We start from the raw sequence: 19,991 nt of genomic DNA on the forward strand, positions 1-19,991 counted from the left end.
TATGGAATACATTTGTTGTCATACAAAGTGTATTGCTTTATGTGTCATTTTGATGGTTGACTAGAAAAATAGGTAATTATTAAACTTTTAAATTATAAAAAGTGATAGATACACATTTTAGGAAATATACTCCATTTATCTACACCTAAATGACATATTTATAAAAATACTTGTTAAAACTCGCATATTTCTTTAATTTATAGCTTGATAATTAAACATAGTGCAACTTGTTTAGTTATTCTAAAAATTATATATGGTGATCAAATTCTCTTACTCATACAGATAATGACATAACTTATAACAGTATGACTTCTTTTGAGTTTATAATAATTTTACATTTGATAAAGAGAAGAGTTTAAAATCTGTGCACTGACAGTGTAAAGTTTTTTACACTGTCAGTATATCATCCACCATTGATTTGTATTACTTTTGTTTGAGAGTCAATGGTGGTTAACAAATCAATGGTGGATGATTTATTGACAATGTAAAAAACACTTATATTGTCAGTGTATACATATTAAATCCTAAAGAGAATATGTATGTATTCATAATTATACACTAATGATGCTTATATGTCGTTTAATATTGATAGTATATGTATTTTTTGTCCAAAAATATATCCTATGAATTTCAATGAGCAACAAAAAATTACTTTAAGATGTTTATTTCAACATTTTTTCTTGGACTCATTAGTCATTCAAGTTTAAAATTTTCTAAACCATATCTTGTCAGTTTTATCAAGTTATTCATCTTATCTTAGCTATTGTAATTCAGCTACTATATAAAAATCTTTCTCAACATTGAAAACAACCAAATAAAATTACGTAGTAAGATAAAAGATGAATTTATTGCAAACAACATATTTATATGAAAAGAAAATAGCTAAATTTTTTACATCTAATCCAATTATATATGATTCTTTATATTTTTCGTTACTAAATTGATTTTAGTTATAAATAGTAATTAAATATTGTTGCACTCTCTAAAGTTTAGATCAAGATATGTCACTGCCTACACGTATTGTCTGCCAGTATGGGAAGCATACAAGGCTTCTTTTTCTACAAAAAAGGACATGGAAGGCTACAAAGAAGCTGCAAGTGATACACATAAATGTTGGAGGACCTATGAGTACACTATTAGATGTTATAGAATATGAAGAAGCTGAAATTGACGAGAAATTGATAGATGCAACAAAGGAGGGGCTCATGGTGATTAAAAACGAGATACATGAATTGGTAGAGATGCCTAAACACAAGAAGGGTATAAGAGTCAAATGGACTTACATAACCAAGTTCAATCTTGACAGTTCTGAGAATAAGTATATGGCAAAAGCTTGAAGTTTACAGCTCTAAAGTTAAGGAGGAGTGTTGATTAATGTGAATCAGAAGTTATTATGTTTATATTCATTAGGCAATAAAGAGTCAATATGTTATGTTTCTATTCATTAGGCAATAAAGAGTCAATATGGCTATTAGAAATATTTCACCTACTATGCTAGAGCACTCATATGACTAATTATGCTATTCATGTAACTTCCATGAAAAGTTCCAAAGTGGAGGGACTAAAATACTTAAAAAAATCACAAACTAAAATAACCACGTTTTTTGCCTCTACATGTATAGATCACAGTAATTTTAATCTCTGTTTTATGGAGGTTTGTGCTTATCTAACCCCGAACTCGAAATCCAAAACTCAAATCAAATGGGGTTGAAATTATATATATATATATATATATATATATATATGTCTAATTTTGTAATTTTATATGTATTAATTGGGTTGAGGGCAGATTCGGAATGGGGTATCAATTGTACCGGACCCGAACTTAATAACTCAGGTAAAACCCAAACCTAGACCCAATCATATTGACTTTTCCCGATAAATTCAAATTAAATTCAGATGAATCTCGCAAGTTCGGTTAAGGACTAACTACTTGAAAAACACAGGGCCTAACATCTGCAAGTACCAAGTAGCACAATAATATAATGAATACTATTAATTAGAACCATGTGCAAATAGAGCTGGCCAAATGGATCGAATGAAACCAATAGGAGCAAGGTCAACCCATAAATACACAAAAGTTGGGTAAGAACAAAAGATATATTTTGAAATAAAAAATATTATTGTTATAACAATGGAATTACAAAATAGAGAACAATTTTGGAGAGGCTATGGCCTCCATTTAACAATGGGTTGCCCAAATCAATTGTGGTTACAAAAAATTCAACGTAACATCCCACATGTAGCAATTATGGGACATGCAGGAAACTTAATCAGAACTGGCATCTCTATATTTGCCAATTACATAGGTGAGTCTAAATTTGATAAAATGCTTATTTCAGTGACATATTTACTGCCTTTCAAAGTTTACTTGTAAGAGCAAGATATTTAGTATGACGCCCTTGAGCAAAAACTTTGCCAGTCTTTTTCTTCCTGAACTCGACGCTGATAACAGCTACAGCCTTTCCCACACGTAGAGCCTTGGCCTCGATCTCAATCTCCTCCTAACATTAGAAAGAAAAAAGTTAATTTCGTTCATATCTTGCATTACAATAGAAATCTAATATCAGAAACCAGGGAAAGAACTTCCTATTCCATTCATTAAAAACATTTTTCATATCAAATTGTTATCATATCAGTACTGAACATAATCATGTCAAAACTTCGAAGGAGCAGTGATGACAAAATCATTAAGCATTGCAATATTTTAAAGAACTCAACAATGTAGCATAAAGAGGAAGTCGACAAATAAAAAATGACAAAGGGATTTCTGTGAATTAGTAGATCTGTTCCACCAAAAATGGGAGTGGGCTAGGATTATGAACTTCTAATCTACAATTTGATGAATGAGTAGATTCCATAAATACACTACTATTTGCAAGAAATAGTTGAGCTAATTCCTAAGATATAATAAGTCTAGATATTTCCTAAGATATCCGATGCTATTGTTATTAAAAAATAGCACTGAACAAAAAAAACTTAAGTCTACCTCCACCCTTCCATTTCCCCCAAACCAAAAAAGAAAATGAAAACAAAGAGATTTTTCTGTTTTACCAGGGCGAAGTCTACATTTTAGCAGCAATTTCAGAAAAAACCTGGTCTAAAGCTCTACACTTTAGCAACAAGTTTTCAAAATCGGCACCCTTCATTTTTACTTCCCTCGAAATACTGATGTCCTTGCAAGATATTAGTTTTATCTGTTCAAGTTGTCTCTCATAATTGTTGCTTACTAATACTTAGTCAGCTTCTAGTTCTATAGAGTTTGTTGCAAACAATAAATTGGATAGACCAACAGAGAAAGATATAATCCCCACATGAGAACAGTCCAATAGATTTAGCTTGAGATGCATTTAAACCTCCATGGCAAAGGGAAGCGGAGAGCCGGAGAGCATGTTTATTCTAAGACAAACAGTCATACAAGATAGTCACATATCCTCTTGTTATTCTAAGGATATCGTTAAACAGTTAAAATGGGATTAGCTCCTGTGAAACAAAGCATATGAACTTTCCTGTTTTCCATAGGATGAAGGACACCAAGAATATTTGGCAGTCTACGAGAAACAAAAGCAATCACAAGGACTAAACCGATTGTCCAGACCTTACACCATAATGATGAACAATCATGTATATGAATCATTTAAAGAGCATCTCAAATATGAAATTTCCACCAAAACCATGAAATATTTCCACTGAAGTTTTCAAATATAAACCAAGTGTATAGGACAAACAGTAAAGCAAGCATTCCCAATGGCAACATGAACCCGTCTTTATTTCTTGTTACAAATAAGGGTGTGTTTGGATACCAGACCGAGACCTTCCAAACCATGGTTTGGAGTGTCAAAGCTGAGTTTTCACCTATTTTAAACATGTTCGGTAAAAACAAATTTCGATTCTTCATAACTAGATTTGGTGCCGAAACCATGGTCGTACAAGAAGTAAAAAAATCTTCACATCTCATCTCATCTCATCAAACTCTATTATGGGTATTCAAGATTCAACTATTGTCCTAACCATAATACTCTCGTAAAATTAAATGCATCATTCAAATCTCTCATACTTTTTTGATACTTACACATCTGAAAGTCATTTTGATTAACATTATCCAAATTCCAAACTAGGGGAAGATGATGGATAATGTCACAGTTCCCCCAACTTTATCGTTGTCTTAATGCACTCTCATATATTCAATTTGATGTGGTTCCCTCTGTCGCGACCCAATTTTCGGTAGGAAAATCGGCTCTGCGACTTAGGAAGAGGTGAACAACCTCTCGCGACCCGATTTTCAGTTGGAAACTGGCTCTGCGATTCCCTCAAACTAAATTCCTGGCAGGTCTACCCCTAACCCAACCAATATTTACTCCAACAAAACCACCTTTAGTATAAAAACATAATTCAGTTGCTCAAACTTACCTTTACTCAAAATGACATTTACCTAGGTGTATGTGGTTCTCTTAAATTCGCATTTCATCACTTTTTACATTAATTTTAAATTTTATAAGACTTTCTTCATGACGAACCTGGTAAATTGAATTCGGTATTTCAGTACTTGATACACATCAATACAAAAACTAAAGCAAACCAATGGCCAATTAACATAATATAAAGCAATAAAACAACCATTATGAAAACCTCAAAACTCAAAAATAAAAAAGAATACTGAGTGATTAATACTAACATCAAGATAGGCAGCATCCAAATAAGTAACGTTAATCTCCACAGAAACTCCAGTGCTGAGAGCTGAACGTCCAACGGAGCAAATAGCAGCAGATCCCACCACATCCACCAACGAAGCGGTGGCGCCACCGTGCAAGGTATTTCCAGAATTCTAACAATCAATTAATAACAGAAAAATCAAAATAAAAAACAAAATCAATAAAAAATAGAAGGAAGAGAAAGAATAAATTGAAGTTGGTATACTAACGAGTAAACGAGAGGGAATCTTCATGGAACAAACGACACGACCATGTTCGATGTGATCGATGGTGAGAGAATTCATGATTAACGGTTCCAGAAATCGATCGGGTAATTTATCAACCTCTGATGATGTTTTCACACCTTGCTCTAAGTACTTCTTCACTGACTCAAACTCCATTTTTTTCTTCTTTACTTTCTTCTCCGGGTTCTACCTTTTTCCGAAACATTGTTCTTGTTCTCAGATTTATATTGCATAAAATGTCCAGATCATGTCTCATTTTTTTTTGTAGATAATAAACCAAAAATAATAATAATGGAAAAAAATTTAATTGACTTAATGTTTTTATTAGTACAAACAAGATTTGATATAACATATTTATATTTATTCTTTAATATCTATCCATCTTATATGTACTTATATGCTAATTAATTTCTATTCTACAGCAACTGGTTACTGATTCTTTTTCTTTTTTAAAAATGTATATATTGATATGTAAGAAATTTTTAAACTATTGATCATCTATTATTTAGTTTTAAATTTAAATGTTAAAGTTAATGTTTATTTATTAATATCTATCCACTCGGTATAGGTTTTTTATATCTTCAAATTACACTTTACATAAATTATTTTCTCAAATGCTTATTCTTACTAGTATGATGGAATTCTGTCTTAAACAATTCATTATATATAACATAGTAGCATAATATAATGAGCCTGTATAAAATAGTATGGATCAATATCTTCTTCTATGCTCCATCAATTTGTATTAAATTAAAGGTAAAATATTCAATATCTAGGAGAGACACTTGTACAAGAGAAGGCAGTTACCTACTGCAAAAAATAAATTAGTTTCTTACTTATAAAGATGATAATATTCTTAATTATATTAAAAAATAATATGAAATATTTAAATAGATTAATATATATAGTTTAGATAAATTAACATGCATTCTTTTAAATCAATTTATTTAACAAAAAATTTAAAATATATTTTTATATTGAAATTTTATGTATAATAATTTTAGTTACATTAAATTAGTATAATATAAATCTTGATTTATTAAAGTAAGTAAACTCTTTAAAAACTTGTAGTTTAAATTATTTATGAAAAAACGGTAACCTCAGGTATGTTGGAGGAAAAATTAGGTGGATAGTATAGTTTGATTACATTATCACACATTTGGGATCTGTTTTAAATTATTTATAGAAGTAGTATAACATTTTAGGGAGTTGTGGATGACATCCACGATTTTGGAGAACTCGTAGACCAACAATGTGATTCCCGTGGGAAATCCTGCATTGCAGGCACACGATCTGCTGACATTCTCTTTCCTTTATGGAAGTTTTGTATGGCATGCACGACTTCCTTACTCGTGAATTAGAAACACGAGTTTCAATGAGACATAATGAATTTTAACATTTTCCTTTTACATGGTTGTTTAGTTATGGTTTTAGGGTTAGTTTTAGGAAGTTTAGTTAGGGTTTTTGAATTTAGTTAAGATTGATGATTTTAGTTGTATAAAAATATTAGTGGATACACAAGTCCTAATCTCCCAAATAGCACGTTTCGCATTTTTTATGTCCAAATTCTTCATTCACATTCGACATCAAATATTTACATTTTACAACATATATATCTGCCATAAACTCATCTGTATGGTAATCAACAAAATTCGTAATATGAAATTGTTTTACAACATTTATTGTTACTACTTTTGATTCAAATTGCATGTCAACAAACATATCATTATTAATATCATTATCAATAGCATTACTTACATTACTACTATATGGAAAATCTTGTCCAGATTGATAATTAATATCAAGGAAAAAAGATGAAGTAGTAGCATATGTTATGCTAATCGGTTCACTAGTGGCAATCTAAACATCGTCGTCATCATCACCACATAGCTCAATGTCCTTCTCATCACTAAAATCGCAAACAATATCTTTAATAATGACCATCTACATGTAAACATAGAGTAACAATAAATAACAAATCAAAAAAGTAAATGCAATTAAAAACAAAACAATAAATTTAATTACCTTGTATAATGACTCTTCTTAGATTAAGAATCACTCTTCTTAGATGATTATGAATTACTCTTCTTAGATAATAAATTATTCTGCAAATTTTTCGTATTTGTGATTTGGAGTGGAGGGTGTATATATGGTATTTGGATCTCACGTACTTCATGCACGACACAGATCCCGTGTTGTACATGCACGAGATTTACATAAAAATCTTGCCCTCTCCACGAGTTTCATGATTTGTGAAAGAGTGTAAGGATTTCGTGCCTGTAATACACGAGTTCCCAAGGGAATCGTATTGATTGTCCACAAGTTCCCTAAAATTATGGATGTTATCCACAACTCCCTTAAAAGTTATACTACTTCCATAAATATTTTAAAACTTACGCTAAATGTGTGATAATGTAGTCAAACTATAATATCAAATAAATTTTCCCAATAATATGCACTTGACAAGTACCGTAACATGTTTCCACTGCTACTCCGTACACTTTGCTCTTTAGCCGTTCGTCAAGAATAATGAATGTTTCAATGGATTTTTTAGAATGTTTGATATGTTGGGATAAATTATATTTTCTTATATTCTTTCATATTATTTGATTTAAATTTTTTTAGAAGTGAATTAGTTGTTCAAAGATCTTTTTATTGAGAGAAAAATACACAAGTTATTCTACACCACGTCCACAAATAGGTGGAAGTCAACATTTTTTTATTTTTCACCAATCTTAGCACTGAAGGTCCAATATTAAATGAAGATACATGTGTTTTTAAAAAATAATAATCATATTTTAAATTATTTTTAAATTAAAGATTTATATATTATAAAACTAACTTTTGTTGGAGTTTTAGAAGCCAATTCAGTTCGGTTTCTATACTTGCTTCTAGCAAGCGTGAATCAGAGAAGAAGAAGAAGTTTAGTGAAGATTGAAAAGTGTTTAAGAAAAGGAAGAAGAGTGTTTCTCATTAGTTGAATTTCATCAAGGCTACACCATTCTATTTATAGTAGCTCATAACAACTTAGTTTGTTATGACTTTCTATTTATAGTAAGTTGCCAACTAACTAAACTAACTACTACACAAAGCAATGAATTACATTCTTTAATACAAAAAACAACACTCCTCTTTAATTAATGCTTTCTATACTAACTACACCTAAGAGTGTTCTTTGTCTCTCAAAGTCTATCCTCTTTAAAGGTTTTGTTAGTAAATCTGCCAATTGCTCCTTAGATTGACAGAATTCTAGCTTCAAATTGTTCTTTTCTACTTGATCTCTTAAGAAGTGAAACTTGGTCTCTATGTGTTTGCTTCTACCATGAGCCACTGGATTCTTTGCTAGATTTATTGCTGATTTGTTATCAACAAATAACCACATAGGTTCATCATCCTTCTGCATTCCCAATTCAGTGAGTAATGCCTTCAACCATGCTGCTTGTTGTCCACCAAAACAAGCAGCAATATACTCTGCTTCGTATGAAGAAAGGGCCACTACTTTCTGCTTCTTTGAACACCAACTTATTGGTGCTTCACCAAGCTTGAATAGGTAGCGACTTGTGCTCTTCCTATCATCCTTATCACCACACCAATCTGCATCAGTGTAATCATGGATGATGCTCCTTCCACTGCTCTGTTCTGTGTCTCTTGATGCAGGGAACAAAATGCCAAAATTCATACTTCCTTTAAGATACCTTAGTATCCTTTTCACTGCTACTAGGTGAGTATGTCTTGGATTCTCCATGTACCTGCTTACTAGACCCACTGCATAGGCAAGATCAGGTCTTGTATTGCATACATATCGAAGAGATCCTATTATTTGTCTGAAGAGAGTTGAGTCTACTGCCTTATCTTCTGAGTTCTCAACGCTGGAATTGCATAGTGAGTGACCAGTTTCAATTGGAGTTGAAGCTGAGTTGCATTCTAGCATTTTGAACCTTCCAAGTATATCAGAGATATACTTCTTTTGATGCATTAGGATACCAGTTTCAGTTCTGAGAAATTCAATCCCAAGAAAGTATGAAAGGCTTCTCAAATCAGTCATCTCAAACTCATGTTTCAGCTTTTCTTTAAACCATTCAATCTCTTCAATGTTGTTACCTGTTATTAGCAAGTCATCCACATAAAGGCATGTGATTATAGAGGCTTTTGTAGTGACCTCTCTTGTATAAATGCCATGCTCATTGATGCATCTCTGAAATCCTAGTTTCAATAGGAACCCATCTATCCTTCTGTTCCAAGCCCTGAGTGCCTGTTTCAATCCATACAAAGCCTTGTACAATCTATAGACCTTGTGTGCTGGATCTGGAACCACAAAACCAGGGGGTTGTACCACATAAACTTCATTGTCTAATGGGCCATTTAGGAAGGCAGATTTCACATCCATTTGACAAATGTGCCACCTTCTCGAGCTTGCTAATGCTATAACAAGTCTTATAGTTTCTAGTCTGGCCACTGGTGCAAAGACTTCTTCAAAATCCAAGCCTTGCTTCTGTAGGAACCCTTTAGCAACCAGTCTAGCCTTGTGCTTAGAAACTGGTCCATCAGGTTTCAACTTCACTTTGTACACCCATTTGACTAAGATGGCTTTCTTATTTCTTGGAAAATCTGTTAGTTCCCATGTAGCATTCTTTTCTATGGAGTTGATCTCCTCCTTCATTGCTTCTATCCAGCACTGCTCTTTCATTGCTTGATCAAAAGACACAGGCTCCATTTCAGCTAGTAGGGCCATATGCACAAAATCTCCTTCTTGAGTGATTGCTGAGTCATCAAGAAGTTCATAATCTCTGAGTCTTGATGGCAATTGTCTTGATCTCTGTGGTCTTTCATTCAATGCAGCTTGATCCTCATTACTTATCTGAGTTTCCTCTTCTGTTTGTGTGTTGTCCAGCATCATTCTTACTGAGTTATTGGGTGTCTCAGTTGTTTCATTCCAATTCCAAGCTTCCCTTTCAATGAATTTTAAGTCTCTGCTATATGAGATTGTGTTGGTGTTAGGATTGTATACCTTGTAGGCCCCTGTAGAATGGTAGCCTACAAAGATCATCCTCTCTCCTCTATCATCAAGCTTCCTTATGCTGTTTTCTGGTATGTGTTTGAAGCATATGGATCCAAACACTTTGAGATGTTTTACATTAGGCTTGTGTCCAGTCCAAGCTTCTTCAGGAGTCTTGTTTACCAACCTTTTTGTAGGGCATCTGTTCAGAAGATAGGTTGTTGTTGCTATTGCTTCTGCCCAAAACTTCTTTGGAAGGCCCTTTGTTCTTAGCATGCTTCTTGCCATATTCAACACAATTTTGTTTACTCTTTCTGCTGCTCCATTGTGTTGAGGAGTATATGGTGCAGTTATCTCATAAATTATGCCTTCTACTTCACAGGAATTTTTGAACTCATGAGATATATACTCACCTCCACCATCACTTCTGATCAGTTTCAGGTTCTTGCCACTTTGTTTCTCTACTGATGCTTTGAAACTTCTAAATCTGTTGAACACCTCAGACTTTCTTGCTATTGCATAGGTCCATAATTTCCTTGTGTAGTCATCCTTGAAGGTCACAAAGTACTTGTTTCCTCCAAGAGAGTTTTCTTCTAATGGACCACACACATTAGTGTATACAACTTCAAGTGGTTGAGTGGTCTTGGTTGGAACTTGTGAGCAGAATGTATTCCTTGTTTGCTTGCTTGCAAGACAGTCATCACACACATCATTTGAGGCTTTGAGAGTAGGTAACCCATGTACAATTTCATCCTGACTTAAGTGCTCAAGACTTTTGAAATTTAGATGCCCAAATCTCTGATGCCAAATCCATTTCTCATCTGCTATACACTCTAAGCATTTCTGATTTCCAAGCTGAATGCCAATCTTGAAGGTCCTATTTTGTGCTAGAGGGGCCTTCAAGACTAACACTCCCTTCTTGTTGAACACCTTTAGCATCTTTTCTTCCAGCCTCATTTTGTACCCTTTCTCAAGTAATTGTCCAAGACTTAGAAGATTGCTCTTCATTCTTGGCACATATAACACACTTCAGATGTATGAGGTTGAGCCATCCTTCTTCTTGATCATCACTTTGCCAATCCCTTCTGCTTTGATTATGCTGTCATCAGCAAACTTTATTCTGGTTTCTACTGATTTGTCTAATGTTACAAACCAATCTTTATTTCCTGTCATGTGGTTAGAACAACCTGAATCAAGATATCAACTACCTGAACACTTGTTTGTTACCATTAGTAGAGCATTATTTGATTCATTGGCTTCTTGAGAGAAATCAATGCTCCTAGCCATCAGTAACGCCTCCTCTTCTGATTCCTCATCTTTTGCTAGTCTTGCTTCTTCTTCTTTGGTCTGAGTGACCTTTTTCTCTTTGCACTCTGAAGCATAATGTCCCCAATTTCTACAGTTGAAGCATTGAATCTTGCTTTTGTATTTCTTGTTCATTCTACCCAACTGATTGTTCCATTTCTTAACTTTACTAACCTCACAACTGTTGCTCTGATTCTTCTGTTGTGAATTCGATCCAGGCTTGATATTGTCAGTCTCCATTCTCCTACCACCTTGCCATTTTGCTTTGTCTCTTCTGAATTTATCACTCTGTCCAGGGCTACCCTTCTTCTTGAACTGAGCACTCAAGGCATGATCTGATTGTCTGTAAATCTGCCTCTCCACGAATCTCTCTCTGCTCATGCACCTCCAAGGATCTGCCTCTCCATGAATCTCTGCTCATGCAACTCATCAACTGATAGATTGTCAAGATCTTTTGCTTCCTCTATTACTGCCACCACATGATCAAACTTTGGATGAAGTGTTCTGAGAATCTTCTCCACTACATGTTGTTCAATTAGTGTTTCTCCACACCCCTTCATTTGGTTTATCAGACTCCTTAACCTGTTGAGGTACTCAGCTATGGATTCTTGTTCATCCATTTGCATCAACTCATACTGTCTTTTGAGTGTCAGCAACCTCACCTTCTTGATCTTCTTTCCACCAGAATAGTTCTTCTCCAATATCTCCCATGCTTCCTTTGAACTAGCTGCTGCAGAAATCTTTTCAAAGTTAGACTTATCCACACATTGGTGGATCAAGAAGATTGCTTTGCAATCTCTCTTGGTTGCTTCCCTATACTCCACTGAGTTTTCGTCTACACTTGGCAATCCACCTTTCACCACATCAAGACACTCTTGAAACCCAAAAATGGTCTTCATTTGAATGCTCCAATGTTCATAATTCTTCCCATCTAGGATTGGAAGATTCATTGCGAATCCATTCGAAGTTGCCATTCTCTTCTACACCTCTGATTTCCCTTCTGTTTTGCAGCCTTGATTCTCAATCTGTGAGCTTCACTTCTTGAAGCCTCTTGCACTCAATCTTGGCACTACCACAGATCCCGATCCTATAGCTCTTGATACCACTGTTGGAGTTTTAGAAGCCAATTCAGTTCGGTTTCTATACTTGCTTCTAGCAAGCGTGAATCAGAGAAGAAGAAGAAGTTTAGTGAAGATTGAAAAGTGTTTAAGAAAAGGAAGAAGAGAATTAAAAAGAAGAGTGTTTCTCATTAGTTGAATTTCATCAAGGCTACACCATTCTATTTATAGTAGCTCATAACAACTTAGTTTGTTATGACTTTCTATTTGTAGTAAGTTGCCAACTAACTAAACTAACTACTACACAAAGCAATCAATTACATTCTTTAATACAAAAAACAACAACTTTTACCTTATATTTTAATATTTAACTCTACATAAAAGATCTTAGCCATTTAAGATGTATCATAAGTGCCCTCATATTTTTCAAAGTCATCCAAGAGATAATTTTTGGAGTATTGTTCAAAATGCCAACAACAAAACTCAATAGCTATTTCATTATTCTCTGGAAAATCATCATCTCAAGTTCTATGAGGCCTCACGCTCTTCAATATCATGTGGCATATTACTTTAAATTTTTCATTATGTTTCTTGAGAATATAAACTTGTGAAAAATATTTATTTTTACGATATTTTATGTAACACCATAAATTTAGTTTTTTGCAAATAGTCATTATTAATTATTTTTCCATAATTATTCATTAAACTTTATCTGTTAGTGAAATCGATCACTACATAAGATAATGTTAAATTAATAGTAATGAAATTTTCAACATATTCATTTTTTAATCTCGAATGTGGGAACATTATTATTTCATTTCATTTTTGTATATATAACAACATTATTGAATTAACCATGTTTAACTTCCAAATTTATTTACTTTCTTATTCCCAATGAATTTTGTATTTTGGGATGGTTTCTTTTCAATATGAATGTTGTCTAACATGTACTATTCATTTTTTAATCTCCACTGTAAGATCATTATTAGAATTGATAAACTTTAAGTTATAATTAGGAAGAAAAAAATGTTTATAATTGATATTTATAAAAAGCATAAAATTTTGGGGATATTGTGCATTTTCCCATATTTTAATGTTTTTGTATAAATCATGACGCACATCTCCTAAAATTGTGGTAAAGATTGGTTTTTTATTGGTCTTTTTAACTTGTCTTCTATCAAGAGTATGACATTCTTAAATGAGATTCTCACGAATGTCTAAATTGCTTTACAATATTCTTTTAGAATATTTAAGTATTTTTTTATTGTTGATACACATAAATCAACCCAAGTCTCTTCTGTTTCGACCAAGGCACATTGGTACTATAATAAATTAATTGTTAAATAAAAAGAGTAAGTATTTTTGACTAAATTATTTCTTGTTTATTATCTTATTACTATATTTTAATTTGATCATCCTTGATTTTCATGATCAATGATCAGTTGTCTTAAACTGTGTCCCAAATTTTATCTCATATAAATGAAAACATGTCATATCAATTAAAAAATTAAATATATATTATTTTTCTATTTTTGTTTCATTATTATTAGTACAACACATGATTTAATACATAGTTGGGGACAATGGACTTTGTTTGTACCTAAATATATTTATGTCTCCATTTAATTACCGGGCAACCTTTAACATGTAATTTTTTTTATGTGCTTAATCTCTTTTGACTTCTTTGCAACTATTTTTTCTCTTCCTTTTTCCTCTCATATTCCTCTTCATCATTTATCCATTTTAATTATCCCAATCTTGATAATATCTTCTCAGTGTCAAACAAAACTTTCTCCATCCAAAAACCCTGCATGTTATAGTATTTTCAATGAGATTTTATTATTAAAACCTGAATTCTGTTGATTAATAATTTATGGTTCATGGTGCAGGGTCAAATCAAGTTTGAAGTTTTAGATTAGAAAATAATAATTAGATTCATTTATCTTATATGTACAACTTGGTTTGGTTGTCGAACTCTAAGGCTTTGTTTAGAAGTTATGAGGGAAATAGAAGGAGGGGGATCAAAGGGTTAGGAAAGGGGGAGGAAGGGAAGGGAAAATGAAGAAATTCCCTCTGTTGTTTTAGAGTATGAAATTTAGATGAAGGAGAATAAAATAACGATAATATAAGAATATCTTTTTATTTTTTCTTTAAAAATGTAATTAATAGTGATAAATGAGCAATAATGTATAATTATATAATAATACTAAAAATATTTGGCTATTTTGACATTTTATCTCCAAAAACCCCAAATTGGTGGACTTTAGAAATAGACACATTAAGGGTTTTGTAGGGTTGAGAAACTCTCCAAAATCTTCATCTCTCCTTCATTCAACTCCCAAACAAGGGGAAGACTTTCCAAAACTATCAATTTCCTTCTCTTCTCCTCCAAAACTCCACTCCAAAGCTTAAGGTGTCTATATTACCAAATGAGTTTATTAATAAGGTTACCATATTTGATAAGTTATTTGAAGGACATTTATGAATCACCGGCTCGTTTTATTTTGTACATTTCATTAGCAAACTTATCAACTAATTACTAGATAGGTTAGCTCCTAACGTTAAAATTTTATAGAGACTGAAGTATGAGTAATACTTCAGCATAAAAGCAAAAAACAGCACATAACTTACAACACCATTTTGATGCGAATAAGTTTGTTGGTAAGTTAAGTTTTGAAGAGAGAAATGAAAAGTTTGAGAATAATGAAATATATTATTGAGATGGTTCGAAAAGCTTCAATTTTTCTTCATTTCTCACCAAAATTCAACTTACAAATAGATCATTAACTTACAAAAACCAAAATAGGTCTACCAGCTAACTATCATCAAGTAAACTTTACTCGAAAAAACAAGCAAAATCCACAATTGTTGTCTCACAATTTGTATCATTCTATATGGCATACCATTATCTGTGATTGGTCAGGAAAATAATTAATAATTAAACTTTTAACTTAAATACAAATTTTTTAACCAATCACAACTAATGACACATGGAATGACATAAACTCTAGGAAAAAGAATGTGATCTCCTATAAATCAAAGCAAAATGACCTCCTTTTATCATAACAATATCCTATACCATGAGAAGAACAGATGATAAGTAAATTCCTCCACCTTTCATATTGAAGACAAAGTCACTGCTAACAAGCCCAAAACCATTGCCACTTACCTCCAAGATGAATAACAGAAGTTTTTCTTCTTTCTGTTTTCAGAAACTTTTTATGTTTATGTTATTGAGTTAGTTTCCTCTTTTAGTAAGATATGTTGGATCTGTTTTTCTGTTATTTTCTATTCTTAGTTTTCTTATTTAAATAAGTGATTAATTGTACTTCTGAAGATATAGAAATTAATACAATTGATTGAGTCTTATTGTTTCAAGAATCTCTGCATTTGGTGTTCTTTCATTTTTCTTCAGTTTTGTTTCTATTGGCACCATTATACTTCATTCTGTAGCAAGCTTTTCTCCTTCAAAAAAGTCATGGGTCATCAACTTTTATATGGTATTAGAGCACCCTTGTGAGGGTGTCTCTGTTGCGCCATTGTTGTATTCTCTCTTCCTTGTATCTTTGTTTTTTTCTTTTTTTGTGTGCTTGCTTTGCTATCTCTTGCATTTATGCTATTCAATCTTTCTATGGCCAATCAATTACCCAATCCAATACTTGATCCATCAAGCCCCGATTACATTCATCCTAATGAGAACCCAGGGGCTGCTCTCGTTTCATCTTTGTTGAATGGGCAGAATTATCACCCTTGGTCAAGAGCCGTGACAATGGCTCTTGAAACCAAGAATAAAATTGAATTCGTGGGTGGAACCTTGCCAAAACCCCTCTCTCATGATCCAATGTATGCAGCCTGGAACATATGCAACAAGCTTGTTGTGTCATGGCTTAATCAGGCTATTGATTCATCCATCGTGCAAAGTATCCTATGGATGGACAGTGCACACGAAATATGGAATGATTTAAGAGAAAGATATCATCAAGGTGATATTTTCAGGATATCTGAGCTTATAGGAGAAATTCACTCGATCAAACAAGGCAACTCTTCAATAGATAATTTTTTCACTCAAATTAAGGGGTTATGGCAACAACTAGAAACCTATACACCTATCCCTCCATGTTCTTGTGAAATCAAGTGTCAATGTCCAACTATACCCATTGTTAGAAATTACAGGGAGAATGAGTATGTTATTTGCTTCCTTAGATGGTTGAATGACTCATTCTCGATGGTCAGATCTCAAATTATGCTTATGAAACCCCTCTCCCCATCAACAAGGTTTTCTCTATTTTGGTCCAACAAGAGAGGCATATGCAGTTCGAAGAACCAAGCTTCTTGGGCAATTTGTCAAACAACACATATGAAACTAGACAAAGAGGTAAAGCAAGGGACTACAGAGGCATCTCTAACAATAGATCCAATGTTCAAACAAGGATGACAAATTTTGGTAGAGGGAGAGGACAAAAGACTTGCACCTTTTGCCAAAGGACTGGTCATACAGTTGATACATGCTACAAAAAGCATGGATTTCCTCGAAGCTACTTAAGCAATTATAGCAATATCAATTCCTATTCAAGTGAAGAACCAGATGCACACTCAAAAGAACTTCAAGATCCTATCAGAATGACAATCAAGCAAGCCAATGCCAACTCTGATTGTCCTTTCACACCAGCACAACACTGTTAGGTATCAGTGACAAAATACACCTAGAAGGTGTGGGGTTGAATAGGTATCGCGGTTCTCACTTACCGCTATTTGCACGAAAGCTCTATTCTGGAAAATCACTCAGTTAATCGATTAAAGAACTGCCCTAATCGATTAAATCGCACTTAATAGACAATTGCTGAATGGCTCAATTACACAACCACTTACAGATTATACAGAAATTATATAGCAGATATATTTGAACAGAAATGATCTTTATATGGCAGAGATACTATATTCAAATTATCAGCTACAATAGGTAATTAAAAACAACTTAAAACAGTAAAGATATAAGGTAAGAAACAACCTGCAATAAGATTTTTATACTGGTTCATTTTGCGGTCCACTGCAAAACTACATCTAGTCCTCTCTTCCGATCTGGGAGATTTTCTTCACTAAAATTGAAGCCAATGTATCTTACATACACACTTCCAATTACAAGACCTTGAATGCTACCTTCTTGAATTCCCATAACCTTTACCTTGGTTTGACCTTACCAATCGCCTAGGAAAACCTTTCTTACGATCCAGCCACAGCCGAGTGTATGTTCTAAACTTAAGACCTCCAAGTCTTAGTGAAGACTCTCTATATCACGTTGGTGGTACGACACCAAGAGACGACTTTCCTTGTTACAAAAATCACAACAAAAACAGAGTAATGTGAAGCACAAAATAGCTCAAATATTACAATAAAGAACAAGCTATAAACCCTATACAAATCTCACAAATTATTATGAATATGTATAAGATTAGAATCATGAAGAACATGTAATTTCTACCCTAAGAAATCTCTAAAAGAATTGAAAGAATCCTGCAAGAAAGATAGAATGATGAACACATTTAATCACATGCAATGGATGACATTTTAATCCCTAAGCATGATATTATCTCTCACTATTCTCACATGCAATTCTCTTTGCCTATATGACATAAATTGAGCACGAAAATATGCAACTTAGAAATTCTAAAAATGAATGAACGAATGTTTTTAAGCATGGTGTAAAAACACAGTTTATATAGAAAAGTTGTTTTATGCCTAGTTAATGATTAAGTGCTATGTTAATCGATTAAATCCTTACTTAATTGATTAACATACATATTTTCAGTTAAGATATTGAATGGTAAACTACCTATATGTTATGTTTATCAACTATACATGTTTTACCATTATGTTATGCCTAAAATGCACAAATAACGTGTATGATTAATGCATGAACATATAATAAGCTAGATGGCATGTCTCATGTAAATGATATGGTAGTTTTTAGAACTTGTGAGATTTGCATCTAGGTTTACCTAACCTAGACTCAATATCTAAGACTCTAGTTTAGACTTGAAGCTCTTGAATATTTGGCATGTTGATTTGTTGAGTTGTCTTTAAGCATTCACTAATCCTTTAGGCAAGCTAAGTGTTATCTTGACACTTTGCACTTTCAAACACAATGCTATAAGGAACTTTATCCAAAAATCCATGGATCAAACAACTCACAACACCAATCAAGTGAGCACAATCTCTAACTCTATGCACACATCAAATCAGGAGAACTCAAGTAAACCATTCTTGATCTTATCCAATATATCTAAATCTAATGATTGGGTGCTAGACACAGGAGCAACAGACCATGTATGTCATTCTTTCAAAATTTTAAGAGGATTCAACCCCTCGTCATCACCCTTCCAAATGGCAATCATGTCACTGCTATTTTCTCAGGCACAATGATGTTTTCAGATAAATTGTATCTTACAAATATTATGTACGTACCTATTTTCAACCCCTCGTCATCACCTTTCCAAATGGCAATCATGTCACTGCTATTTCAAAAGTCACTAGCTCATCAGGCTGCATTTTAACATTTTCCATCAACCAATGTCAAATTCATGACCAACACTCCTTGAAGATGATTGGTGCAGCTGAGCTAAGGAAAGGATTATATATGTTGAACGAATCCAGCAAGAGTTACTATAAACCTCACAATATTAATGCATACAATTCCTATAATGATTATAATTTGTAGCATTCTAGGTTAGGCCACTTGTCTCACAAAAATATGCTTACTATGCAAACAATGCTCCCTTTTATAACATGCAATAAAACTGTTGATCCGTGTGAATTTTGTCACCTTGCCAAACAAAAAATGTTACCATACTTGACTAGTACCACTAAGTCTGCTAATTCTTTTGATATAATTCATGTAGACATATGGGGACCTATTTCAACACCATCCATTTTTTGTCATAAGTATTTCCTAACCATAGTAGATGATAAAACCAGGTTCACCTGGATTTTCTTTATGCAACATAAAACTGAAACAACACAACTGGTCAGAGGCATTGTTCATTATTCAGAAACTCAATTTGAATCAAGGATTAAGACCATTAGAAGTGATAATGATCAAGTGTACCTTATGATATATTTTTATCCTGAAAAAGGCATTGAACATCACACAACATGTGTTGAGACACCACAACAAAATGTATGGTGGAAAGAAAATATCAACACATACTGAATGTCACTAGAGCACTCATATTTCAATCAAATGTTCCTAATTGGTGACTTCATGGTTTGCTTGATGGCTAAGTCAAGTCTGGGTGCACACCGCTTAGCACACCTGTTGCACCGCTAAGCTGCTTGTTCAGCAGCTTTGACCGTGCTGACTGGGACGTGGCCTGGTGCTTGCTGATCTGGTCAGGAGTCTGGTTCTCCGCTAAGCTGCTTGATTGGGCTGCTAAGCTGCTTGTTCAGCAGCTTGGGCATGTGCCAAGCTTATGTCTGACTGTGTCAAGCTGAGTTCTGACCGTGCCAAGACTAGTCTGGTGCTAGGCTGAGCGGCCAAGCAGGTCCGCTCAGCTGCTTGCTTGAGAAGCTTGGTCCAGGTCAGGCTAGTGTCCAGGTTAGCTTAGCGTGGCTTGGTCCACGCTTAGCTGCATGTTTGAGCACCTTGGTTTTTGACTTCTTTTTCTTTTTGACCATGAGACTTTTTTCTCTTCTTTTCTTC

General features: G+C 33.5%; 1 protein-coding gene across 1 annotated transcript; it reads right to left on the minus strand.

Annotated features, from left to right (window-relative positions):
- Positions 1-2,101: 2,101 nt before the first annotated feature.
- On the minus strand, positions 2,102-5,135 carry LOC109337279 (acyl-coenzyme A thioesterase 13). The gene is made up of 3 exons (XM_019574219.1): positions 4,922-5,135; positions 4,676-4,825; positions 2,102-2,504 (listed from the first exon to the last, which is right to left on the minus strand). Exons 1-3 carry the CDS (start codon positions 5,090-5,092, stop codon positions 2,361-2,363), a joined length of 465 nt encoding a protein of 154 aa, XP_019429764.1. The 5' UTR covers positions 5,093-5,135; the 3' UTR covers positions 2,102-2,360.
- Positions 5,136-19,991: the final 14,856 nt, after the last annotated feature.

The sequence above is a fragment of the Lupinus angustifolius genome, unplaced genomic scaffold, assembly GCF_001865875.1.
Source record: "Lupinus angustifolius cultivar Tanjil unplaced genomic scaffold, LupAngTanjil_v1.0 Scaffold_3_307, whole genome shotgun sequence".
NCBI classification, from domain to species: domain Eukaryota; kingdom Viridiplantae; phylum Streptophyta; class Magnoliopsida; order Fabales; family Fabaceae; genus Lupinus; species Lupinus angustifolius.